The following is a 27,401-nucleotide window of genomic DNA, read 5'->3' as shown; positions in this document are numbered from 1 at the left end:
CATTTAACCACTACATCAAACTGTCTTATGCAAGCACACTTCTTCAGATATACCTTGCATTAAACATTATCAGTCTTAGAGGTGCCAGTGGACTCAAACTTTGTTCTACTGTTTCAGACCAACATGGCTACCCAAAATACACTTTTAAAAATTCATTCTGAGATTCTCTCAAGGTTATGGTTATATTTTATGTTTGTTATGTCTTGTATGTTAGTCAACTGAAATTTTAAAAAAAATGTCAGCTGACTCACAACTTTTATGGGTTGGCTCACGAAGAAAATTTTTTGCACACAGAGCTTCAGAACATAGAGGGAACATTGCTCAGGACCCTCCAAACTTGAATGCACTGCACTTCAAAATAGCCCACTGAGCTACATCGACATGGCAGGTGGCTGAAAAGGGAAAATGCAGCTGCCTCTGTTGCCTCCCACCCCACCACGGAGACCGTGTGCATGAATGACAGGGAAAGCTCCCTTTCAGGGGCAGGGTGTAGAAGAGATGTGTAGAAGAGATGGAAGCTAAACTGAAAAGCCCCCAAGTCTCCAGCCTTTCCTCTAGGAAAGGTGCTCCAACCCCCTAATCATCTTGGTTGCCTTCCTCTGTACAGTTTCCAACTCTGTGATGATGTCCTTTCTGAGATACGGTGACCAGAACTGTAACACAGCTCTTCCCTTTCTGAAGCTAAAAAGGACCATCGTCTTACACCATCGTCTTACAACATTACAGCTTTTTCTTAAGACTGACCATTAGCATCCTCTACAGTTTCCCACTAGCATGGAAAGTTGTAAAGAGGGGTCCTGTTGTATTGCTTCTCTGACAATGGGACTGGGGTAAGTGTCGGAATGCAGGGATATTTTCTGTGCTCCTTTCCGTTTCATTAAGGTGCTGCGTTTGTAAAAAAAAGAATGGTTGTGTGAAAATGCAGCAGACTGCTTTTTTTAAAAAAAAAAAATCAGGCCACACCTCTGAGGGTTCATTGAGCTTGATATAGTGTGTTTCTCTAGGGTTGCCAACCTCCAGGTGGTAGCTGGAGATTTCCCTGGGATCTCCATGCAACAGAGATCAGTTCACCTGGATAAAACAGCTGCTTTGGAAGAAGGGCTCTTTGACATTATACCTCCCCTCGCCAATCCCTGTCTTCTCTCAGACTCCACCCCCAAAACCTTCATATGGAAAGAACCTGGCCTCAATGGCCCTCTTTGGAAGCTTCGTCTGTGTGCCAGCAGCTTGGATGCATATTACCCCCTCCCTGGTGAGATGTGGTGGAAAAAGAGCCTGGACTCAATGGCCCTCTTCCGAGACTTCCCCTGTGTGCCAGCAGCCTGGATGAAGGCATATTCCCCCCTCCTGGTGAAGTGTGATGGAAAAAGAGCCTGGATGCTCTTTGGAGGGTCACCTATGTGCCAGCAGCCTGGATGAAGGCATCTTTCCCCCTCTCTGATGAGGTCTGGTAGACAAAGCCTCAAAATAACTGGCTCTTTTCATGGGCTTTGGTTGTGCGCCTTGAAGTCACAACTCCGCCGATGTCAAAGCAGAATCAACATCAAGGCACTTCTGCTTAGTCATTCCCTAAGGGGTCTATGGCCTCTATGCCTTCGACGTTGACCTAGAAGCCCTCCCCTCGCCCCTCCCTTCTCTCAGTGCTGAGAGAGAGAGAAAGAAGCTGGCAGGGAGAGAGAGAGAGAGAGAGAGACGGAGAGGAGAGAGAGAGAGAGAGAAGCGGGGAGGGAGAGAGAGAGAGAGAGAGAGAGAGAGAGAGAGAGAGAGAGAAGCTGGCAGGGGCTGCTTGACTGAAGAATCCCCTGGCCCCTCTCTTCGTTTCGAGTGAAGAGGCTTGGAGGCAACCTACTACTTGTTGGATCTGGAGATGTCAGCACTCTCATTGATTCCGTTGTATGGACCAGAGACTCCTATTTGTAAGGATTTCTTTCTTTGTTTATGGTTTCAGAGGGTGGCTGCGTTGGTCTGCAGAGGAACAGCTAGATTTGAGTCCAGTAGCACCTTAGAGACCAACAGAATTGTTGGGCTATGAACGTTGTGTCCAAGGGCTGCCAGCCCCTAGACTGGGCTTAGAGACCTCCAGGAATGACAACTGATCCCCAGTGGGGTTGCCAACCTCCAGGTGGTATATCAAAAGGAGAGCTCACGGGAGGAGGTCGTATCAGTATGAATAAAGTCCACCAGTCCTTTTATCCAGAGTTTTTCCTTTGTATTAAGGACTTTTTGATCCCAGCGCTTTGAGAATATATAACAGTGTTTGTTAAATTTGATAAGAATTTGAAACTGAAGTTGATTTATACAATATAATCTCTCTGCTTGTATTCGTAATTCATTCACGGAGTGTTTTCATACTGACACAACCTCCAGGTGGTGGCTGGAGATCTCCTCCATTACAACTGATCTCCAGGCAACAGAGATCAGCTCACCTGGAGAAAAATGGCTGCTTTGGAAGGCGAACTCGGTGGCATTATGCCTCCACTGAAGTCATAAGAACATAAGAGATGCCAATGTTGGATCAGGCCAAAGGCCCATCCAGTCCAACACTCTGTATCACACAGTGGCCAGAAATACCAGGTGCCATCAGGAGGTCCACCAGTGGGGCCAGGACATTAGAAGCCCTCCCACTGTTTTTTTTTTTTTTTAACAATTTTTTTTTATTTTCATTCATTGAGAATTCATATAGCTAACACATTTAATAGTTTCCATTACATTTCATTCACCCTATTCCCAATACCTCCCCCCCCCCTCGGCTTCCCACAATGCTTTCCCCTTTTTATCTCTTTTTTCAGTATAACATTAAATATTCTCATTTTTCTTAACATTTAAATCTTTAGATAACAATCAGTTGGTTTAATATTGTTCTAAGTACAGTAAACTTTGCTTCACATCCCAGTTCTTTTCCAGATATGTTTTATTTAAAGTCCTTCCATTCTTCCAAAAACTCTTCATCTTCTCTGTTGTTTAATTTTCTTGTAATTTTATCCATCTCTGCCATGAACAGAACTTTTTGTATCCAGTCTTCTATCTCTGGTACTTTGTCTATTTTCCAATATTGTGCATAAATCATTCTTGCTGTTGTTATTAAGTACCAGAGTAGAGTCTTTTTTGTTACATTAACTTCTTCCATTTTAAGTCCCAAAAGCAGAATTTCTGGAGTCTTTTTAAAAGAGCATTTCAATATTTTTTGTATTTCATTGTGGATTTTCGTCCAAAAATCCACCGCTTTTTCGTATGTCCACCACATATGGTAAAATGAGCCCTCATGTTTCTTACATTTCCAACATTTACTAGACAAATTCTGGTTCATATTTGCTATTTTTTTTGGCGTCATGTACCATCTATACATCATTTTATAACAGTTCTCTCTAACATTGGTACAGGTCAAAATCTTAATCGAGTTTTTCCACAAATACTCCCATACATCAATAGTCACTTCTTTGTTCATATTAATTGCCCATTTTATCATTTGCTCTTTAACCATCTCATCTTCAGTATACCATTTTAACAATATTTTATACATATTTGAAAGCCCTCCCACTGTTGACCCCCCCCCCAAGCAAGTCCCTCACCTCCTCAAACCCCGTCCTCCTCAGGCTCCACCCCAAAAATATCCAGGTATTTCCCTACGTGGGGCTGGCAACTAGGATCTCAAAAATGGCAGCTTTGGAGGGTGGACTGGGGTTACCAAGCCCCCTGCTGTAGGTGGGGAATCTCCTGCCCAGTGTTCCCTCTAAGCTGAGTTAGTGTGAGCTAGCTCACAGTTCTTTAGCCTCCGGCTCACACATTTTTGTCTTCGCTCAGGAAGGATGGCTCCAGAGCAAACTAATTTATGCAGTAGCCAAATCGCTCGCTCACAACTTTAATGCCAGTAGCTCACAAAGAAGAATTTTTGCACAGAAGACTTCCACAGTTTAGAGGGAGCATTGCTCCTGCCCCCAGGCTCCGCCTCCCTCTGCCAATCAGCTGGCTGGTGGGGGGACTTACCAGGCAGGAGGGAGGCCCAGGCTACATCGCCAGTAGTGGGGCAACATAACTTCTGGTGTGTACCAGACATGACGTCATCATGGCGTCCTCGTCTGCACAATGATCTGGTATTTGGTAAAAATGGCTTCTACCATAGAGTTTTTGCCCAACTGCCACATTGTCCCCGGGACATTTCAGCGTGATGACGTCACTTCTGGTACACACCGGAAGTAAAGCGGTCACATCACCAGCGATGTAGCCCAGACCAGTGTTCCCTGTAAGCTGAGTTAGTGTGAGCTAGCTCACAGTTTTTTTAGCCTCTAGCTCAGGAAGGATGGCTCCAGAGGAAACTAATTCATGCAGTAGCCAAATCGCTCACTCACAACTTTAATGCCAGTAGCTCACCAAGTAGACGTTTTGCTCACAGGACTCGACAGCTTAGAGGGAGCATTGGCCCAGACATCCCTCCGGCTCCTAGTAAGACCCCCCCACCCCCTGCTGATTGCCAGGAGGGACCTGGCAACCCTAGGGTGGGCTCTATGACCTCATGCCATGCTGAGGTTCCACCCCCAAGTCTCCAGGAATTTCCCAATTTGGTTGGCTTTGATAATCATAGCTTTACCTGATGAAGGGAGCTTTGAGTTTCAAAAGCTCCTGCCCCCCAAATATTCAAGGTTTTTTTTGGGTTTTGGTAAGTGTGTGCAGGGCTCTTTTTGTAGAAAAAGCCCAGCAGGAACTCGTTAGCATAATAGGCCACACCCAACAGCAGGAACTCATTAGCATATTGGGCCACACCCCTGACAGCACAGCTCATTAGCACATTAGGCCGCACCCACATGTTACCAGAAGTGTGGTCATCCAGCCACACCCACCTTTTGCTTGTTATTCTGTTGACCTTGTTTGTTGTCAAAACCCAGGGCCTTTTTTTGTAGCAGGAACTCCTTTGCATGTTAGGCCACACACCCCTAATGTAGCCAATCCTAATGTGTTTCTGCTGTTGGGTGTGGCCTATTATGCTAATGAGTTCCTGATGGGCGTGGCCAACTCGGGAGCCAGCCGGAACTCCGTTCCTGTGCGTTCCTGCCCCAAAATAGCCCGGAGTGTGTGTGTGCTTGTGTGCCTGGAAGTCATGGTGACTTCTGGCGACCCCTAGTGGGGCTAGGGTGCATCAGAGAGGTGGCTTGATATTGCCTGCCTCTGTGTATTCCTGGGAGGTCTCCCTTCCAAGTACTTGTTAGGTTGGACCCTGCTTAGCTTCCGAGATCTGTTGAAGATCAGGCTTGCCTGGGCTCTCCAGGTCAGGGCCTGCCCCCCCCAAACCTTGCTGGTCTCTAAGGTGCTTCTGGTTGCCAGCCTAGCTGTGTGTTTGTCTATTTATGACATCTACAACATTTGTTTATGGTCTTTACAAGCTGCATCCCCCACCCACCTGCCCAATCAGGGCCACCAAGGCGGCTAACAATTAAAGCAGTGTAACAGAATACATCATAAAACCAGCCCTGCCCACCTACCTATAAAAAAGCAGGCCTCCTGGATCCTGTTGCTGTCAGAGAGGGGAGAGAGCTCCAGCCTGTGCTGAGCAAGACCATCTGCTCAGCCCCAGTCTCCTTGGGGCCCAAGGCACTATAAGAAATCTGGCCTTGATGTGGGGAAGGGAGGAACAACATCTGTAGGCAACTTGCTGACCCGCTGTCTGCCGAGGCCTGGCGGGAGGGACCAGCGACCCAGGTGCAGGGTACCAGGGACAGAGGTATTTTTCTTGGCCAAGAGCCAGAGATCAGTGTCAAAGGTGGGGACCTTATTGAGGCACAACCAGAGATCATCTTGGTTTCTATTGAGGACTGCGAGTTCTGTCGGGGGTTCTTTCGGGTTGCCAGCTCTGGGTTGGGAAATTTCTGGAGATTTGGGGGGTGGAGTCTGGGGAGAGCAGGGTTTGATCCCAGGAGATCTGGGGAGAGGTTTGATCCCAGGAGATCTCCAGCCACCACCTGAAGGCTGACAGTTCTACCTGGTTGAAATTGGATGTTTTGTCCATGGTTGAAATTTCTACCTGGTTGAAATTGGATGTTTTGTCCATGGAACCTAGTAATACCAGGTTAATTTTTAATGCTCTTAAGGACATAGTTGTTATATATTAGAAGACTACAGGTAGAGGAAGACTGAAAGATATCTAAAGGTTTAATAGTTAGGCTGGTTCTAGCTTCTACTGGTTACAATGAGTTTAAAAAAGAGAGCAATTAAGTATACCTGGGAGATGCTTTAGATATATGGTAATGTGAATTACTGATTAATTGATGATCTATTTTTAATTGCTTAATTTGTTGAGAAAATAACTTTGATTAAGCATATGAAGATTAATTGGTACTGCAGGGGTTATTGTTTATTATAATTCTAACCATATACTGATATCTGTATTGTATACTAATGCCGTTCATTATTATGTGGTAAGATTTATTTATAGATTAATTTTGAGTAGCTGATCTTGACTTGCCTTTTCTGGATCTGGTGATTTATTTAACTGCATAGAGTTTAGGAACTGATTGGTTGCATTGGTATAATAGTGGTTCTATGCTTGGATCAAAATCCACAATTTGGCCATATCAGAGCTTATTTTAACAAAAAAAAAGATGATAACGAACAAGAACAAGGGACCATGGAAGATCTTATGAAAGAAATAATTTTAAAAGGACATTACAAATAAAATAGAGGAAGTGGAGAAAAGTAGAGAAATAAAATGTCAGGGTATAGAAGAGAAATCTATGACGTGGATAGTCCAGGCTAGACTGATCTCATCAGATCTCAGAATGGATGGGAGACCTCCAAGGAATGCCAGAGTCACTGCACAGAGGCAGGCAAGTCACAGCAGACTTATGGCCACCCAGGGGTCGTTTCATAGAAAAAGAGCTAGGGGAACTCATTAGCATAACTCATTAGCATATGTCACACCCCCTGACATCACCGGAAGTGTGTCATAAGGCCACACCCCCTGGCATCACCTGAAGTGTGTCATAAGGCCACACACCCTGCCCCCAACGGTCCCGGCCGCCGGCGCCACCCTTGCAGCTCCACTGCTGAGCCCCATGAGGGGCCCAGCGGTGGACCTGCAAGGCTGGCGGGAGTGCAAGGAAGCCCCGCAAAGGCCCTCCCTGGCCCCAGGCAGGCAGGGGGGGGAGAGGCAGGGAGGAAGCAACTTACCCTCCCTCTTCTTCTGCCATAGGGTTTTCAAGGCAAGAGACATTCAGAGGTGGTTTGCCATTGCCTGCCGCTGGTATTCCTTGGTGGTCTCCCATCCAAATACTAACCAGGGCCAACTCTGCTCAGTTTCTGAGATCTGAGGAGATCAGGCTAGCCTGGTGAGGGCAAACAAGCTTAAACACTGGAAATACATTCTCACATATTTACATATGAGAAGTCAAAAGGTCTTGTTAGAAGGTCTTTGAAATGAGAAGTCTCGCCTTCCTCATAGGATTGTGGATCATTCACTGCCCATGGGAGAATCCCATATACTCTTTTTCTTATTTTTCCCTTTAGAGGGAAATATCTGAGCAACCTCATTTTATTGTGTTCTGTACTCCTGTTCTGGTTTTCCAGATTGTCTTGGTATAGCCCACTGTCTTAACATCCGAACTGTGTCAGTTCGAGCCCCGCGCTGGTGTGAGCAGCCAGCCTGTTGTCCCCAGCTCATCGTCCACCCAGCAATTCGAAAGCCTTGGCGAGTAGATAAAATGGGAACCACTCCTTAGAGAGGGTGGACACACCAGCTCCCCTGTGGGAAGGTGTTAGTTGTTGGTCGGGACATCCTGCTCCAGGATCGGAAGGTGGTAGAAACTACTCGGCTACAAGAAAAATCCCTGCAGTGGGATGCTCCGGCCAGGCGGTGGCAGTGTGGCGATACGACATACGGGTCCTGAAGCCCCAACGTCATCAAGCCGGTCAATGCAGCCGTTTGGGACATGACTGATCCAAGCCAGAGACGTTTCCACCGTGCAGTTACAGCGTGTGCAATTAAAAACAAATGAATTATATGTTGTCTTTCCTATCCCCTATGAAACACTGTTAGTCCCCTGTCTAAAAGTGCAACTGTAAATCACTTTGAGCCCACTTGTGGGGAAAGCGATTAATAAATCGAAAGCATTATTTTTATTATTTCCTCAACATTTTTCTGCCTTTCACCCCTGAGCAGGTGCAGCTCCTAGGAAGTCAAGTCGAATGGTAGCAGGCCAGGCCCTTCTGCCAAGACCTAAACCTTTTCCTAGGGGCTCAGGCCAGTGCTGAAATTCATAACCAATCCAACATGGCCTCATGTTTTCCTCTGTTTTTTCCAACAGGTACCAGGCTTCAGTAGCAAAAACACTCCAAAATGCCTGCTTCTTTAATGGGCGATCTGAAAAAATGCCTCGCCAGTGGAGAATATGGGAAGCTCAAGGACTGTCCCCTCTTTGAAAGCAATTTTGTGCAGGTGAGAGAGAGGGGACTGGGCTGGGAGCAGAACTCAAGAATCCTTGTACCCAGGCAGGGCTGATGCAGTCGTTAGACTGAGCAAAGCAGCCACGTGGCAGCAGAGCCAATTTGGGGATCATAAAAACATAAGAAGAGCCCTTCTGGATCAGACCTGTGGTCCACCAAGTCCAGCATCCTATTGAACACAGTGGCCAAGCAGTTGCCCTGAAGGGGCCGAACCAATGGGACATGGATGCCCTCGTGCTGCCTCCTAGCACTGGTATCCAGAGGTTTACTGCCTTTGTATACAGATCCATTGAAAGGGGACAAGCTGTCCTATAAATTGTGCTATTTTCAGTTCTCTGCCTCAGGTGCTGAGAGGTTTCAGGCCAGGCCCCATTGTTGCTAGACCCTACTTTCCTCTGGAACCCAGAAGTCCTGGTCCAAAATTATTCTGTTTTACCCTTTCTCTTTCCATACAAGGGAAGACATAGTTCTTCTCTTGAAGATACTCAGGCTGACAGCCACTGTGGTTGGATTAGGAGTGGACAAGACCCCATTCAGTCCCAAAGCTCACCAGGGGTCCTTGGTCCAATCACATGAGAATGGGGTGGGGGAAAGGCTTCTGGTCCTTCAGCGCCTTCCTAATGTCCTAATCTGGACCGACTCCCTGTAATTGATTTTAAGTCCTGTATCCTGCAGCTGACCAAAGAATCTCAAGGCATAAAGACCCAAGAGAAAATATCGCAGCCTAATTATGTTTAAATCGTTTTAAAAGTGAAAAACACTTCCTGGTGGGGCTGGGCAGAACAAGAGAATCTGTCTGAACCAAAGCATATCCTCTTTTAGGTGATGGGGCAGGTGTAGCTCATTACACAGGCCCAAGTCATAGGGTCGGGGGAGCCCATCCCTTCTAACAGTCAGACATGGCCTTGGGTTTAGGGCTGCCAGCCTCCAGGTGGCGCCTGGAGAACTCCTGTTTTTACAATGATGTAGTCCAGAGAGTACAGTGATTGGTTCCCCTGGAGACTATATGACTGCTTCGGAGAGTGGACCCTGTGGCATTGTACCATGTGGAGGTCCCTCCGTTTCCCATACTCTGCCCTCTCCAGGCTCCACCCACCCCCACCCCCCAAATCTCAAGTTGTTTCCCAGTCCAGAGCTGGCAACCCTAAGTTTCTCAGTTCCCACAGTCACTTTGCCCAGTTCAGCTCAGGCCTGCAGCACACATGCAGAAGGGAGTTCATCCTCACTCGCATGCACACACTCACAGTTTCCCTGATCTGAATCACTACCAGGGGCGGGGAGGCTTAGTCAATTCTAAGTTCTGAGGGCTGCTGCTTGGCTTTCGCTGAGCTGAATCCTCCAGCAAATTCCCAGTCACCAGACACTTGGGCGGGCAGGTGCCTGTGGGTGTCTTTTCTAGCCTGGTAAGGGTCATGGCCAGTGTTCCCTCTAAGCTGAGTTAGTGTGAGCTAGCTCACAGTTCTTTAGCCTCCAGCTCACACATTTTCGTTTTCGCTCAGGAAGGAGGGCCCCAGAGCAAACTAGTTTATGCAGTAGCCAAATCGCTCGCTCAGAACTTTAATGCCAGCAGCTCACAAAGTATCATTTTTGCTCACAAGACTCCACAGCTTAGAGGGAACATCATGGCCAAAGTTTTCCCAGTGAGGGTTATTAGTTGTAGGTAGAGGCCCTTCAACGTAGTTCTCTCTTTCCAGGTCACAAGATCGGGGGAGGTGGCCAACAAGGTCACCGTGGGAATTGCTGCCAGCAGTCCCAGCTTGGAGCTGCCTGATCTCCTGGTGCTGGCACGGCCGGTGGCATATCCGAGGGAGGAGTGCACGTGCGAGGATCCTGAACCCACACTGGCCCCTAGAGAGGAGCTGCAGCTTATTGCGTGAGTCCCTATCACGTCCGGGCACAATGATGCTTTTCTCTCCTAGGAGGTAGGACTGCCAGGGGATCTCAAGACAGGGAACAGTTCTGCAGGAGAAAATGGCCGCTTTGGAGAGTGGATGCTGTGGCACTATACCTATGGTTGCCAAGCTCCAGGTGCAGCCTGGAGATCTCCAGAAGTACAACTGATCTCCAGAAGACAGATATCAGTACCCCTGGAGGAAACGACTACATTGGAGGGTGAACATTATGGCATTATACCCTAATGAAGTCCCTCCCTTTCCCCAAACCCCACCACCCCCAGGCTCCACCCACAAAATCGCCATGTATTTCCTAACTTTGAGTTGGAAACTCTAATTATATTCCACTGAGATCCCAAACCTGCCCTCCCCAGGCTCCACCCACAAATGTCTGGTAAATGTCCCACGCTCCCTTCTTTCGTCATCATCTAGGGGCCTCCTGCAAGTGTCTGGCCCCAGAATAGCTTGGTTAGCTGTCACCAGGGGAAGGGTCTTCTCAGTTGTGGCCCCTACCCCGTGGAATGCATTCTTGGATGACACCCGTGCCCTGTCAAACTTGCTTAGTTTCTGCAGGGCATGCAAGACTGAATTATTTAGGTTTCGGCCTTTGGAGAGTAACCACGTTTGGGCTATTTTAATAGTGGTATGGTGATAGCCATGTATTTTAATATTTTCATGTTAAAATTTTATATTCATTTTTATGTTGTTTTTTTACCTTATTGGTTTTAATGTTGTAAGTTGCCATGAGACCCTTTGGCAACCCTACACGGGGGCAGTATGATGCTGGCTGAAAGTCTTACCTGTGAATGTGTTCCCCTTACCCTGAACTGATGGGTTTTGGCTATGATGATTCAGTGATGGGAAACGCCCTCTCCACATGCTCAAAGAGATTTCCCAGATTTTCTCCCCCAGTACATGTATACAGAAAAAACAGTCCCAGCTAATGCAAAATAAGGAGACCTCAGGATCTTACAGCTGTTTCAGAAACAGATGCTGGTGGGTTCCAGGGAAGTAGCTGTGCTACTCTGTTAACAGCAAAGACAAAACAAAGTTGTCACAAAGACTAGCAGATCCATTGTAGCATAAGGGTGCAAGGGCCACAACACATTTGTCAGATGTGCAAAGTGTTATCCCCCGTTGGCTTACGCAGAGACAGATGGAAAGAAAAAAACTCAATGTAAACAGTGTAGTTGCAGGGTAGCCAACGCAGTGGGGAGGGGGGATGTCCTGCCCCTTCCGTAGAGGCTTAAACTGTGGGATCTGGGTAAAGCTTTTCAGGGTACGGAGTTCAATAAAATCACCTGGTATTTGCTGAAGATCAAACTGATAGTCAAGGGGCAGCTAGAGGGACCAATCTTACACGCTGGCAGCCCTATGTGATCAAAAGGCCAGGAAACCCAAGAGATAAGCCCTGTCATTTGTCTATGCACAAGATGGTGGTGGTATGATCATCATCACACTGTTCTTTTGCACAGGGGGGAAATGGGGGGGTGGGGGAATGAGGGGGCACCAGCCCCACTGAACAGAGTGATCTATGCAGACCCTGTTCCTGTTTGTTCCTGCCCCACTGGCTGCCACTGCTTTTGTGGAAGTGCACTTTTCATATCCTCACATGTATGAAGGTAAAATCTAAGGATTTTATTCCTGACTAGGAAAAAGGCCAGTTGTGGAAATAAATACAACAACCTCTAGAAAGAGGCTCTGGGCGGGAGTCAATTTGCTGTGGTGACCGCAGCAGGGTATAATGACACTGAGTCCACCTTTATCCAGAGGAACTGATCTCTGCTACCTAAAGAACAGTTGTAATTTTGAGTGATCTCCAACCATCACGTGGAGATTGGCAACGATGGTTCCCCAGAAGGAAATAGTTGGTTTGGAGGGTGAAGTCTATGGCTTTGTACCTGTCCGAGGTCCCACGCCTCCTGAAACCTCACCCTCTACAGGCTCCATCCCTCACATCTCCAGGAATTTCCCACCTGGAGTTGGCAACCCTATCTCCTTCCCAACCAATTATCAACCTACCTTTATTTCCCCCTCACTCTTCAGCTTTCCACTCCCCACACACCTGCAGCCTCTCCCGTGCTCTGAAGCCCTGACTGCTACGTCACATTGGCTGTAATACGGGGACCACCTCAGCAGCATATAAGGATACGGAGCCCACCATTTTCTCCAGGGGAACTGATCTCTGCCATCTGGAAAGCAGTTGTAATTCTGAGTGATCTCCAGCCCTCACCTGGAGATTGAACACATTTTACCTCAGAACAGCAAAACTGTTTAGAATGTTAGAGGCAAAAGCCAATCAAGTCGCATATGCAAACGACCTCTGTGTTCCGAGGCAAAGGCCAATGAGGCTGCATATGCAAATAACCTCTGTGTTCTGACTGGCTATGGGGGGGAGAGGAACAGCAAACTGTTTAAAATGTTGGAGGCGAGACTCAAGCAATGCATCCAGGGACAGATTCTGAGTGACACACCAGGGCGCCAACCAATTCCAGAGCGTGTGGAATGTTCTAGAGAAGTGCCACCACCATTCGGCTTTTATTTATAAGGGAGATATATCACCTGCAGGGAGAGGATGAAATCCCTGCTCTCGGTGAAAGCACGGAATGGGTAAAACCAAATCCACCCCTCAGTTCTAGTTTTGAACAATCAAATTCCATTCTCGTTCAGATTAAACTGGATATATCAACGGGAAAAAACTTTTGATCAATTAAAAAGGTGTCCCAGACAACATTGTTTTTAACACAAATAGACATTGGACATTGCCAGTGGTGTTTTCCTTCTGGCACTGGAGGGAACGCCTCATCTGCATCACTGGCTCTATTCAGATGTCAACAATAAACCAGAGTGTTTTGGTTTTCCTCCCAGCACAGGAGTGGTTTGTTCTGGTTGTTCTGGGACTCACACACTTCTTTCCCTCCTCCCTTTGCACACAGAGATGTGAGTGATACCTCCAGGTTTTGGAAGGCTTCAGTATGGCTCCAATTTTGTTTGACTGCAGACTCTTCAGCAAACTGGAATTTCTTCCTTTCCCAGTAACTAGGATTCTAAACCAAGATTCTGGTTTAGAATCCAGTTACCAGGAAAACCCTAGCTGTAGAATGTCGGTTACCCAGAAAGAAAGAAACCCTAACTAGTTGAAGTGCCTGCATTTGAAGAGGACTACAAACGAGAGTTAGATCAAAGAAGACTTCCCAAACCAGAAACCGCATGTGTGAGAGGCAGGCCTGTTTGAGCCCAGTAATAAACCACGTTCATACTCCAGTTTGTTAATCATGACTGAATGCAGCCATATCGACAGCCCCTTCGTCAGGATGACTTTTCTTCCTATGCACATTTATAGACAAAACTATTTGATCAATTGAAATTCATAGGATTAATTAGCTGAGATTCCTTTTTCTCCGAGTGACAGTCCTGAGGGCCTCTGGCTTTGGTGTTTCGGGGGGTGGGGGGAGTGTAGGCCACAAATTAGGGGCATCTGCTGAGAGAACCTTCTATTCTTGTCATGGTAGAATGTCTGGGAAGAGATGAATTCTTAGATCTGCTGAGCACAGGCCTTGTAGGCTTTTTTAGGCCATCACAAGCACTGGATTAACCCAGGGATACCAACTGACACTGGGTAACAGGCAGGGCCGGATCGCTCACTAGGCGAACTAGGCAATCGCCTAGAGCGGGACGGCCCTTAGGGGCGCCAAACTGAACCCGGCCCCATACTCTGGAAGTCACTGGATTATTTGTGTTTTTCATTCTTCCTAAAATGCATTTATTTTTTAAAATTGGTGGGCGCACGGGGGGGGGGGGCGCCAGCAGGGATCCTCGCCTAGGGTGCAAAATAAGCTGGGGCCAGCCCTGGTAACAGAATAGGGGTTTGCTTTTTGGATCTCTTGATTAACATGCCTACCTTCCTCCTCCCTAACAGGCTCCTTCCTCTGAAGTTTGTCCGCATCTATGTTCATGACGACACCCGGTACCAGTTGAAAGTGAGCCTGGCCAACGGGCGCAAGTTCTATCTGCAGCTTCTGGCCCATCCTCAAAAACTGGACTATCTCTTTGGGCAGTGGGTCCGGATCCTCTACCGCCTGCGATTTTATCGCACGGATGCTCCGATCAGCTACCAACAGGCCTACCCCCATCGAATTATTTCGAGGAATTCATAACAGGTGAGCCAGAGCTTCCCTCTTCAAAGATTCTGGGGACCCCCTCCTTGTATACTTCTTGGTTGCTGTAAAAACCGTGAAGAGCACCTACACCTTGAGGTGTACACCATGAGGTGTGGGGAGGAAACTACAGCTGAGTGGGCAGCCCAGGAAAGGAAGAGGAGGGGATTCAAGCCATCCATACCAAAGAACATACGGAAGACAAGGTTGCCCTCACGGGCAGGCTAACCAGTCTTGGATACCACTCATCCTTGTGGAAATTTGTTGCAATGACACTACGTAAGAGACAAGATTGCACTTGCAGGCAGGCTCCTCAGGCTTGGACAGGATTCCTCCCTGTGGGAAGTTGATACAATGACCCTACAAAGAAGACAAGGTTGCCCTCACTGGCAGGCTCTTAAGTCCCAGGTACCATTCTTGCATGCACAAAGCAGCTGGAGCGACCCTACAAAGCAGGCAAGGTTGCCCTCATAGGAAGGCTCCTCGGATTTGGACACCATTCCTCCCTGCAGTAAGTTGCTGAAATTACCCTACAGAGGAGATAAGGTTGCCCTTGCCAGCAGGCTCCTCAGTCTCGGGACCATTCCTCCCTGTGGCAAGCTACTGCAGTGAACCTAGGAAAAGACAAGACTGCCCTGGCTGGCAGACTTCTCGGTCTCAAACACCAATCACCCCTGTGGGAAGTTGCTGCAGTAACTTGACAAAGAGACAAGGTTGCCCACGAAGGCAGCCGGGCCTTAGTCTCAGACACCATTCCTGCCGGCAGGAAGTTGCGGCGATGACTCTGTGAAGGACAAACGGTTGCCCTCGCAGGCAGGATGCTCGATCTCAGACACAATCCCTCCCTGCGGTAGGTTGCTGCAGTGACCCTGGAAGAAAGACCACACTGCTCTTGCAATCAAGCTGAGTCTCATACACCAATCCTCCCTGCAAGACGTCACTGCAATAACTCTGCGAAGGAGACAAGGTTGCCCTCGAAGGCTGGCTGCTCCATCTCAGACACAATTCCGCCCTCCAGAAAGTTGCTGCAAGGACTCAAAAGACAAACAAACAAGCCCACCACTGCCCTCGCAATCAAGCTGAGTCCTCATACACCAATCCTACCTGCTAGAAGTCACTGCAGTAACGCTACGGAGGAGACAAAGGTTGCCCACACAGGCAGACCCCTTGGTCTCAGGCGCCATTCCTCCCTACAGGAAGTTGATGTAATTACGCTATGAACGAGACCAGGCTGTCATCAGTAGCAGGCTCCTCGCTCTCGGACACCATTCCTCCCTGTGGCACGTTGCTGCGATGGCCCTACGAAAGAGACAAGGCTGCCCTTGCAGAAAGGCTCCTTAGATTTGGACACCAGTCCTCCCTGCCGGACGTTTCTGCAATGACTCTACGAAAGAGAGAAGGTTGTCTTGGCAGGATGGCTCCTCAGTTTCGGACACTATTCCTCCCTGCAGTAAAGTGGTGCAATGACTCTACAAAGGAGACAATTGACCTCGCCATCAGGCCCCTCACACTTGGACACCAACCCCCCCCTACAGGAAGTTGCTGCAAGGACCCTACAAAGAAGATAGGGTTGTGTTTGCAGGCCAGCTCCTTGGGGTTCGACACGATTCCTCCCTACAGGGAATTTGCTGCAGTAACCGTACGAAGAAGACAAGATTGACCTCTGTATCAGGCTCTTTGGTCTCAGACAGCATTCCACCCTGCGGGAAGTTGCTACAATGCCCCTACCAAGGAGACAAGATTGCCCTTAGTCAGACTCTTTGGTCTTGGACACCCGCCCCCCATGGGAAGTTGCTTCAACACCCCTACCAAGGAGACAATCTCCTCCTGACCGCTCCCAATAAAGAGTGTTTCTTACTCATCTGATCCTCCAGCTCCTGTTCTTAGACCAGCCCCCACACACACACCCAAGCCAGGATGATCTCCATAGCTGACCCTCTGTTCCACCCCCAGTTTAGTCACCAATCTCCTCTCTGAAAAGGTGGACAGAGGCACAAATTATCCCATCAAGATCACTTTATTGATACGACAACCAACCAGACGGACACACAGACAGATACAAAGAAGTTGGCTGCTCTATGGTAGTTGCTTCTATCCGAGGGCGAGATGTGTCGCTTGTTCTTGGGGTGGAGGCAGATAAACACCTTGATGCCCCCTGCAGCACATGTAGGATGGGACACCGTGATGAAAAGGTCAATTGTAAGCTGAGGGGAGAGGAAAACGGGGATCTGTAGTGTCGACTCTTTTGAGGCAAGCAAGGTAATTCACCCAGGCAGTTCTCTCCACACCAAACCTCCCCCGACACACACGTAATTTCCCAAAAAGATGGTTTATGTGCTCTCTTTCCAGATTTAGCCTCATTCCCTTCCATGAAGTACTTTTTCTCCCTGGTACTAAACCCAGAGGGCCCCCCCCCATCACAAGCCACTTGCTCAGACCCCCCCCCAAAAAACAGGAGCCCACTGTTTCTGCACCAAGTTGCTTCTAGAAGCAAAAAATAATCCAATTCTGTCTTGAAATCCAAAGAGCTGTATGCAGGGGTCATTTCCTGCAGGAGCGCACAGGAGCGGAGCTCCGGCAGTAAAGAGCCCAGGGGGCGGGCACATGCAACAAGCCCCACCCCCTGCTCCCAGCAGCCCTCAGTTAGAGCAAGAAGCAGCCAGGTAAGTTGCAGAGCTCCCCCCAGTCCCCCGGTCCAAAACCGTCCAGTGGCACCTTTAAGACCAAGGTTTATTCAGGTACAAGCTCTCCCCCCCCCCCCAATAGCTAGCAATCCAAAACAGTTCAGTGGAGCCTGAGTGGTGGGTGTTGCCTTCTGACACACTTCCGGTGATGTCAGAAGGTGTGGCATATGCAAATAAGTTATGATAATGAGTTATGCTAATGAGCTCCTGCACCTCTTTTTCTGCGAAATGACCCCTGGCTGTATGCCCCTTCCATGCACACAACAGGAAGGGGTGATGATGGAATAATGCCTGTGACCTACCTTCTTCAATCTTGGCAGTTGCAGCAGCATGTTTACTGGGGTGCTGGGGGGGGGGGAGGAAAGAGGACAGAAAGAGAGGGTTAGGCAGAGGTTTTGGTGGGCATAAGGGTGAGAAGGGATGTACCACTTCTCCGGAGAGAATACGTTTTCAGCCCATCCCTTTTTCAACCCATGGTCACCTTTGACCTCCAGCTTGCACTCCACAAGGGCTTCGCCCAGCTCATTAACAGCCTTGCAGGAGTAAGTGGCACTGTCAAAAGGGCCTGGCTTTCGGATGTTGAGGGTTAGCACCCCTTGGCTGTTTTTCTGGAGGAACTTTGGATCCCCGCTGATATCCATCTTGTTCTTCATCCAGATCACTTTGGGCTGGGAACAGACAAAAAAAGGGAAGAAGGAGGAGGAGGAGGAGGAGGAGGAGGAGGAGATTGGATTTATACCCCGCCCTTCACTACCCAAAGGAGTCTCAGAGCAGCTTACAAACTCCCTTCCCCTCGCCTCCCCACAACAGACACCCTATGAGGTAGGTGAGGCTGAGAAAGCTCTGACAGAAACTGCTCTTTTTGAAGAACAGCTGTGCCAGAACTATGGCTTGCCCAAGGTCATCCAGCAGGTGCAAGTGGAGGAGCAGGGAATCAAACCCGGTTCTCCCAGATTACAGTCCATGCTCTTAACCACTACACCGAACCGGGAGAATTTGAAAGGGAGCCGGCTGAAACCTCCTAGTGTTCGCCATCCTCATTCTAATTCTGAAGTACCTCTCATGGACTAAATTGTACCACCTACCATGCCCCAGAGCGATCAGTTTCATCCAGAAAGATTTGTGCAAACCTTGCCGTGTTTAAAAATCAGATTTCAGAATGTGCAATTTTTTTAAGCTGTGAAATTGAAAATCCTGTCATTTTTTTTTTAATCAGTGAGGCACAAACGTCACATTATAGGGGAATTTCTGTAAGGGGGACCATTCCTCCACAGAAAGATCAAGTCCTCCTCTGTTATCTTGTGTACGAGGAAGTGCTGCTGTACATGGAAGCAGCCCTTCCAAAAATGTGTCTGCAGCACAAATTCCTAAACGCTTGGCCCCCGGCCAAAGCTGTGGATTTTAATCTTGATGCCAGCCAGGCACAAGAATTAAGTGATCTTGCCAACTGAGCATCTTCCAGTCTTTCCCCTTGATTCTATGGTTATTTCTCTTTTATTTTGAATCCATGAAACTTTATCCCTCAAGTTTTTTTTCCTCCCAGAGCTAAAAATGCAAAAATGTAGCCAACAGGTATGGTACTTTCTGAAAACTTTGCCTTATTCTTACTGTTTTGTTTTTACGTCAAGGAATAACTATATTTCTTCATGTCTCAGCTGTGGACTTCCAGTAAAAACATCTATTTATTTATTTATTAGATTTGTATCCCGCCCTCCCCAGATGGGCTCAGGGCGGCTTCCAACAGCGGCAAATGCCATAACTAACAATTAAAACAGTATAAAAACAATATGATAACAGTCAATAAATAAAGTGCGGTGCTCTAAATGTTAACTTATCGCTCCAAGATGGGATCCATTTATCAATCTAGCCTGACAACATGAGTTCTTGGTCACCTAAGCGTCTTCCCAGGGCCAGTTCACTTATAGATCTAATCCACCGTCATAGATGGCAACTCGGTGGTGGCACAATGGCGGCGGCGGCTCCTATGCAAAGGCCTGGCAGAAGAGCTCCGTCTTACAGGCCCTGCGGAACTGTGCCAAGTCCCGCAGGGCCCGGATCTCCTCTGGGAGCTCGTTCCACCAGACAGGAGCTGCCGCCGAAAAAGCCCTGGCCCTGGTTGCGGCCAGCTTGATGTCCTTGGGGCCTGGAACCACAAGTAGGCGCTGCGCCCCAGACCGTAGTGCTCTTGGGGAACATATGGGGAAAGGCAGTCCCTTAGGTACGCTGGACCCTGGCCATCAAGGGCTATGGTCAAATATGGTGATTCTTCTCCAGCTATATGGATTACTCAGCAAACACAGACCCTTTCTATACTGACAGCTTGCTCCAGAGAATCCAAGGAATCAGACCTTAAGGGTTGACTTTGTAGTCGCACGCATTTCCCTCTGCACTGTCCCCACCCCCCCGGTTTATTTATTTGGGTAGTCTATACGCACTTTGCATCTACAAGCAAAACCCGCATTATTTGAGCTAACTGGCTGCCAACCCCTCCCTCCTTCCCTCTGTAATTCTGCAAAAAGAAAGGGAAGGGAGGGGGAAATCCAGACCCACACATGCGAGACTGACACATTTGGGAGCAGGGAATCCCCCTAGTCCTTTATATTTACTGATTCCTTCTTATGCTCTCTCTGGCTTTTTAAAATTTTCCTGAGTGGAAGGACATGTCTGCTTTTGTCTTTGGAGAAGGAGGGAAAGAAAACCGAACAGGGAGGGAGCGTCAACCTAAAAGAGAGAGAGGCGGAAATGGGGGAGGGGCAGTGGGCAGCACTTAAATACTCGAAGAAACAATCCGGAAAACAGATGAGAACAAAGAACTGCAGCAAAAGGAATGTTGGCAGCTGCGGGGCAACAGTGTGCTGGAAGCGGTCTGAAAGCAGATTCCTGTAAAACAAATGCAGAAACAAGAGAAAGCCCCAACACAAAGTGGAAGTGGAAGTGGGAGGGAATGCAGAACGGAAGAATAGGATGCACTCAGAAACTGAGTCAAAATACGGGTGCAGAAAGGGCCTTAGATAGCACTGGTAGCAAATGGCATATTTTGTAACATCCTGCCTGAAGAAGAGTTCTGGAGGGCTTGAAAGTTTGGACGCTGTTTTTTGTTGTTTCGGTTGGTCTTAATAAAAGGTATTACATGGATTGTGGTTTATATTTTCATTTGTAATTCCACATTTTGCACACTGTGCCAGGCTGGGCCATTTGCTGTTTGCATTGTCATTTACTTTTGCATTGCTAGTCCTACTGCATTGTTTATTTGCACTGTACACTGTGTATCTTATACTGCCTCTTCACGCTTGCCTTATCACTTAACTTTGTACTCCTAGTCCTATTGTATGGTTCATTCAGTGTCCTTTACTGTATATATTTTTTTCCTTCTTTCTCTGCCCTGTAATCCACCTTGAGCTTCAGTGAGAAAGGTAAGCTACAAATAACTTAAATAAATGAAATAAAATAAATTCCACAGGTTGGGTCCAGAAGAGTTTTTGGTAAGCAGAATAGGACTTTCTTACCTCTCTCCTTGATCCTTTCCCTCTGCCAACCACAAACAAGGGCATAGCAACACATTGAAACAGCAGAGGTGCACTCAAACCTGATATGGACACAGGAGGCACTGCCTGGGGGGATTCAACAGAGGGGAGGGGAGGACCTTAAGCTTCCCCACTACCATAGGTTCTGCCCTACAAATGTTTCCCATTCTATCACCATGAGGAATTTCACATTACCCTTTTTAACCCATTTTAAAGCCGTTTTTGATCTGTCGTGGAGTAAACCGGTATAGGGCTGCCATTTCACACATGGCTTTCCCCTTCCGGTAAAGAGCTGGATCTGAAGCGGTTTGCCATTTCAGACTGCTCCGCTTTTTCCCACTTTTCCCCTGCCGTTTTTCACCCATGCGGGCGATCTCTGCCTTTTTTTTTGAACGTTTGCTTTATAGCGCTATAGCACTATAACAAAACACTCCAGGCATTCCAATGGTGTTGATATACTGCTGTTCTGTTATAGCACTATAGCGCTATGAAGCGAACGTTCCACACACAAAAAAGCCAGAGATCGCCCGCGTGGGCGAAAAACGGCGGGGAAAAGCACATCGGAACCGGGAGAGGAAACTGAAGACTACTTGGAAGCGGTTGACAGGTAAAACTCTTCAGCCCTGTTTCCTAAACGGGACAGAAGCGTTTGTGTCTGAAATTACAAATATATTCCGGCAGGGAACCGGTTCTAAAACGGTTCTGTCTGAAATGGTTGGCATGCATATTTATGGTATGACAAAACAAAAATGGACAGCTTTTTTAAGCTTCATGTGGTAAGAAAAGCACTATTTGTGGTATGGATGAGGTATAAAAAATATTTTTGTGATGTAAGACCATTGTGGATTGTACCAGTGGAAGTGTTAACATCTTACTCAAGACATAGAGATAAAGATTGGTTGCCATATAAAGATCTAATTAAAAAAGTGGGAACAGAATGGGTAATGAAAAAGCAGAATGAAATTGAATATGATTATGAATGGCTGAAATATATGCAGATTTTTGACCTTTTTAGATCAGATAAAAGAAACTATGGTTTTAGAGAGGAAAAAAATGAGATTGAAATGATTTGGGAGAGTGAAGGGGGAAAAAATATCTCTAAAATGTATAAAGTGTTACTAAAATGGTATACTGAAGATGAGACTGTAAAAGGGCAAATGATAAAATGGGCGATAAATATGAATAAGGAAGTGTCTATTGAAACCTGGGAATATTTGTGGAAAAATTCTATTAAGATATCGCCTTGTACCAATGTTAGAGAGAATTGTTATAAAATGATGTATAGGTGGTACATGACTCCGAAAAAAATTGCAAATATGAACCAGAATATGTCAAATAAGTGTTGGAAATGCAAGAGCCATGAAGGCTCATTTTATCATATGTGGTGGACTTGTGAGAAAGCAGTTGACTTTTGGACAAAAGTCCACAAAGAAATGCAAAAAATTCTGAAATGCTCTTTCAAAAAGGCACCGGAAATTCTGCTTTTGGGACTGAAAATGGAAGAAGTCAATACAACTAAAAAGACTTTATTCTGGTACTTAATCACAACAGCGAGAATGATTTATGCACAATTTTGGAAAACAGAGAAAGTGCCAGAAATTGAAGACTGGTTACAAAAAGTTCTGTTCATGGCAGAGATGGACAAAATTACGAAGAAGTTGAACAATAAAGAAGACGACGTGTTTTTTCAAGAATGGAGTGACTTTAAAATATATCTGGAAAAGAACTGGGATGTGAAACAAAACTTAATATGTTTAGATCAATATTAAGTCAAATGATGTTATCTTTAGATTGTAATGACAAGAAATTGATATAGTTGATGATATGAAGTAATTTGGAGCAGGGGTGGAAGCATTGCGGGAAGCCACTGGAGGGAGGGGAGGAACTGGGAATGGGGTAGACAATTGATAGAATGAAATGATTTAATTTCATATGTTGTATTCCTGAGAAAACAAAAATTTGTTTACCAAAAAAAAAATATGAAATGACAGACCAGAAACCGTTTGGGAACCGTTCCTCTTCCGGATTATATCGTCTGTCTGAAATTCCTCCATGTTTCCCATGACAATTTCTAGTTTCAGAGCCTGCCTGGGAAATGTCAATTAAAATTGGCTTGGGGATTTGATGGAGAAAATCTAAACAACTCCTTCCCCTGTACACTCTCCCTTATAATCCCCCCACCGGAAGTATTATGAGGTTAAACACAGAGTTGGGAATGTAGGAAGAGAAGGTGAATAGATGGATAGAGAACACTACGGTGGTACTACACATTACAGGGCAAACTGCATAAAATATGAACATATGAAGCTGCTTTGTACTGAATCAGACCATTGGTCCATCAAGCGCTAACTAGCAGTTATCTCCAAGGTATCAAGTGGAGGCCTTTCGCATCACCTTCCACCTGGTTCTTCTGCCTGGAGATAACAGGGATTGAACCTGGATCTTTCTGAATGCCAAGAAGATGCTCTACCACTAAATCATGGTGCTTCCTATATAAAACTGATCACAGCATGACGCAAATATTGGTAAAGATGATGTAGCATATATTGAGGTCATGTAAGAGAGCTAGAGAATTCTGGGAAATGGCTGTAGCTGTCACTGATGAGGTTTTGGGAATGTAATGTACGTCAAGTCTCTGGATTCCTTGTCTTAACTAGATAAAAGCATTAGCACCTGCTAGAGTCCAAGAATTCTCTTTATATATTTTGACAGCTGACAGACTGGTATTTGCACAAACGTTGAAAAACAAGAATGGAAACTATCAAAAAATCTACTGGCTCACGCACAAAACCATGTGCCTTGATTACATTAACGGCTTATCAAAAATCATCTGCAAGGTGTCAACTGGCAATAGAAGTTTGAAGGTCCGTTGCTCATAGTGGGGCAGAAGAACTCTCTGTTTTGAATACTGATTATGACTACTTGACTCTTACCAAGTTCTTTTGCTTTCTGTTACCGAGAGTGGGGGTTTTTTAATTGTTACACAACATTTTTCAATGAATAAAAAACAGACCACCCTCTGTCACTCCCCCATTTTATTTTCTCTCCATCCTGTTATCTCACGCCCCCAGTTCTCCCATGCAGACACCCCTCCCAAACACCCCATTGCATCCTATTCCATTCCCTCCCTCAGTACATACTTTGGGGTGTCCCCTCACAGCACAGTTGAGGGCAGTGGTATATCCAGCCACCACTGTCCGATCCACCAGTGGCGTCATGAATACGGGGGCCATGCAGAAGTCATGCTCCTTGTAGTTCATCTGTTTACAGATTATTCCTGGAGGGAAAGGGAAACAAGAAAGGGAGGTATCTTGTAGCAGAGTTCCAAGAACCCATCAGTCCTTCTCTGGTACATCCCACCAGGTTCTCTTTTCCCCAGAAAACACCATGAAATGTTGTCTTCTGATCCACTGGCATTCTTAAGAACATAAGAACATAAGAGATGCCAATGTTGGATCAGGCCAAAGGCCCATCCAGTCCAACACTCTGTATCACACAGTGGCCAGAAATACCAGTGCCATCAGGAGGTCCACCAGTGGGGCCAGGACATTAGAAGCACTCCCACTGTTGACCCCCCCAAGCACCAAGATGACAGAGCATCACTTGCCCCAGAGCCCCTATCTATACCTTGTGGCTAATAGCCACTGATGGACCTCTGCTCCATATGCTTATCTAATTCCCTTTTGAAGCCGTCCATGCTTGTAGCCGCCGCCACTTCCTGTGGCAGTGAATTCCAAGTGTTAATCACTCTTTGGGTGAAGAAGTACTTCCTGTTATGCGTTCTAACCCGACCGCTCAGCAATTTCATGGAGTGCCCACGAGTTCTTGTATTGTGAGAAACGGAGAAAAACACCTCTTTCTCTACCTGCTCTTTCCCATGCATAATCTTATAAACCTCAATCATGTCACCCGTCAGTCATCTTTTCTCCAAGCTAAAGAGCCCTAAGCGCCTTAACCTTTCCTCATAGGGAAAGTGTTCCTCCAACCCTTTTATCATTCGAGTTGCCCTTTTCTGCACTTTTTCCACTTCTTAATCCACTGTTCCTCCCACAGAACCCATAAAACTGAGTTTCTGATGTAGCTCACCAGACAATCAAAAAGGGATGCCGCACCAGTTTTTCCTTTGGGTTGGGACTATAATTAAACCTTTCCTGCTAAATTCCTATGGCCTCCCCCCTCTGAGCACAGAAAAATCCAGGTAATCGATCGAGGGATGTGTTTACCAGTTTTCTGAATGAGAGCAGTGTTTTTGGAGACCCCGGGGTTCTCACTCAGTCCACAGATGTTCTCACTGAAGACCCGGAAGTAGTACTCATTTCCCATGATAAGGTCAGAAACAGTGCAGCGAGTAAGACGGTTGTGTTCGTATACCGTGAACCACTCCTTGGGGAAGGAAAGCAGGAACAGGTGAGCATTTAGAGAGGGGGGCTGAGATAGAGACAGGGTATAGCTGGGCTTGGGAGACCTCCTGCTGTTAAGTGTCTATCTCCAGCAAAGTAATGCAGGCTATGGGTTAAACTAGAAGTTAGGCAGATATGCATCTGATCGGCACTTTTTCTAAAGGAAATTTACTTTAAGAGAAGCTCGTTTTGAGCAGAGGTATAGGAGGTACTTCTCTTGCTGACCATTTTCTTTTCCAAACTGCCCCTCTCAACTGCATCTCCCATTATGGGGTTCAAAATTCAGGAAAACATACTTGGAGTCCTAGCAAAGGGGGCAACGACAATCTGGATGGAAAACAGTAATTATTTTCAGTCCCATAATGCCCTATCAAGGTCCTTCGATAAATAATGGCTGGCTTTTTAATGACCGTTTTTATTGTTAATTATTATACTGTTATGATTTTTACCCTGTTTTACTTCGTGAGCTGCCTCAAGCAGGTTCTTTGGAGAGGTGGCATATGTTTTAAAATATTTATTTCCTTTATATCCCACTTTCCTCCCCAATGGGGACCCAAAGTGGTGTAAGGACACTCTCCTCTTCTCTACAGCATCTCCACAACAACAACCCTGTGAGGTAGGTAAGGCTGAGAGCACATGACTGGCCCACATGTCTCCCAGCAAGCTTCCATGGCAGAGGGGGTATTTGTACCTGCCTCTCCCACTCTAACCATTATACAAGGCTGCTTCCACAGGTACTATGAAACTACTGCCCAGTGCTCCAGCTGTAACCAACTTGGATTTAATACTGGCCACTAGTGAATTATAAACCCCACACTAGTAGGGAAGCTCAGTAGTTCAGCAGTTCAAGACCCGGGTGCCGCGAGATGGGGTGAGCTCCTGTCTCTAGTTCCAGCTCCTGCCAACCTAGCAGTTCGAAAGCAAGAAATTGCAAGTAGATAAATAGGTACCACTTCGGTAGGAAGGTAACAGCGTTCCGTGCACCTTGGTGTTTAGTCATGCCGGCCACATGACCACGGAAACGTCTTTGGACAGCGCTGGCTCTTCGGCTTGGAAACGGAGATGAGCACCACAACCCTAGAGTCAGATTCGACTGGCTTTCAAGCAAGGGAACCTTTACCTTTACCTATAAATACAGACTAAGCTCTGGGTAGCCCAGGCTGGCCCAATCTCGTCAGATCTCGGAAGCCAAACAGAATCAGCCCTAGCTAGTATTTGGATGGGAGACCTCCGAGGAATACCAGGTTCATGATGCAGAGACAGGCCATGGCAAGCCAGCTCTGAACATCTCTTGCCTTGAAAACCCTACGGGGTGGCCATAAGACCGCTGTGGCTTGACGGCACTTTCCGCCCCCAAATACAGACCTAAACTGAGGTCACTGGGAAGTATCCTCTCATCCATGTGCAGAAGGCACACAGAGTTTTTCCACGTTCCTCTGTATTGCTGCAGCTCTTGCTGACCCCCGGAAAGAGCAGTCCTGAGACTGCAGGATCCCTGTGGAGGGACAGCCATGAGGGTCAGTGGGCTGAAGAGCAGGTGGACAAAGGGGTGAAATTGACCTCCGCAGCACTCCGTTTGCAGGGGAGGAAGGAGGAGCCATTTCAACTCTTTGTCCTCACTCAGTCTGGGCCGCCTGCCAACCTGCACAGCTGTTCCTTTATGTCGGACCGGTGACTTTGGGCCTGATGTCCTCAGGGACCAGAAAGAGCTGCAGCAGCGCTGAGGGAAGAGGGGAAACGACACCTTCTGCATCTACTGACTCAGGATCTGGCCTCTGTCTTGCCACCGGTATACATTTTCAGCAGGGACCTGAATAGGATTGCCAACTCCAGGTTAGGAAACTCCTGGAAATTTGGGGGGGTGGAGCTTGGGGAGGGCGGGGTTTGGAGAGGGGAGGGACTTCGGCAGGTTGTAATGCCATAGAGCCCAGCCTCCAAAGCAGCCATTGTCTCCAGGGGAGCTGATCTCTGTAGTCTAGAGGTCAGCTGGAATTCTGGGAGATCTCCAGACCCCACCTAGAGGCTGGCAACCCTAGGCCTGAAATGAGCCAGGGTGTTAAATAGGTTTAGACAGGGCTTTTTTTTGTAGAAAAAGCCCAGCAGGAACTCATTAGCATAATAGGTCACACCCAACAGCAGAAGCTCGTTAGCATATTAGGCCACACCCCCATGCCTTCCCTTGGCTTGCCCGGGTGCCCCGCGGCTGTGGGGAGCCCAGGCAAGCTGGCCCCGAGACCGGCCGGGGAAGGCACGGGGAGGCATTTAAATGCCTCCCTGATCCTTCCAGGAACCCCGCTGGCCCACCCACCTTGGA

The 27,401-nt window shown here is 47.2% G+C and overlaps 2 protein-coding genes across 5 annotated transcripts in view; one reads left to right on the top strand and one right to left on the bottom strand.

The window, feature by feature from the left end:
- Positions 1-8,323: 8,323 nt before the first annotated feature.
- On the top strand, positions 8,324-14,479 carry FAM71E1 (family with sequence similarity 71 member E1). Its single transcript, XM_015414668.1, has 3 exons — positions 8,324-8,422; positions 10,125-10,303; positions 14,242-14,479. The coding sequence occupies exons 1-3, from the start codon at positions 8,324-8,326 to the stop codon at positions 14,477-14,479; spliced, it is 516 nt and encodes a 171-aa protein (XP_015270154.1).
- A 2,001-nt stretch (positions 14,480-16,480) lies between these two features.
- MYBPC2 (myosin binding protein C, fast type) overlaps positions 16,481-27,401 on the bottom strand; it is a 106,491-nt gene continuing 95,570 nt past the window's right edge. For all 4 annotated transcript variants that reach the window (XM_015414680.1, XM_015414679.1, XM_015414678.1 and 1 more), the window contains 5 exons: positions 24,911-25,070; positions 23,828-23,964; positions 17,645-17,831; positions 17,466-17,508; positions 16,481-16,683 (listed from right to left, as the gene is read on the bottom strand). In XM_015414680.1, coding sequence (XP_015270166.1) covers positions 17,498-17,508; positions 17,645-17,831; positions 23,828-23,964; positions 24,911-25,070 — 495 coding nt within the window. In that variant the 3' untranslated portion in view covers positions 16,481-16,683; positions 17,466-17,497. The remainder of the gene's footprint in view (positions 16,684-17,465; positions 17,509-17,644; positions 17,832-23,827; positions 23,965-24,910; positions 25,071-27,401) is intronic.

The sequence above is a fragment of the Gekko japonicus genome, unplaced genomic scaffold (assembly GCF_001447785.1).
Source record: "Gekko japonicus isolate JY-2015 unplaced genomic scaffold, Gekko_japonicus_V1.1 scaffold1068, whole genome shotgun sequence".
Taxonomy (NCBI): domain Eukaryota; kingdom Metazoa; phylum Chordata; class Lepidosauria; order Squamata; family Gekkonidae; genus Gekko; species Gekko japonicus.
Note: the sequence above shows the minus strand (reverse complement) of the source record. Positions and strands in the feature narration are given on the sequence as shown.

Excerpts from the sequence above, each read along its gene's own strand:
- FAM71E1 (XM_015414668.1), top strand. The coding sequence starts at position 8,324 with ATGCCTGCTTCTTTAATGGGCGATCTGAAAAAATGCCTCGCCAGTGGA. Across the intron at positions 8,423-10,124 it reads TTGAAAGCAATTTTGTGCAG|GTCACAAGATCGGGGGAGGT; the intron begins GTGAGAGAGAGG and ends CTCTCTTTCCAG. Across the intron at positions 10,304-14,241 it reads GAGGAGCTGCAGCTTATTGC|GCTCCTTCCTCTGAAGTTTG; the intron begins GTGAGTCCCTAT and ends CCTCCCTAACAG.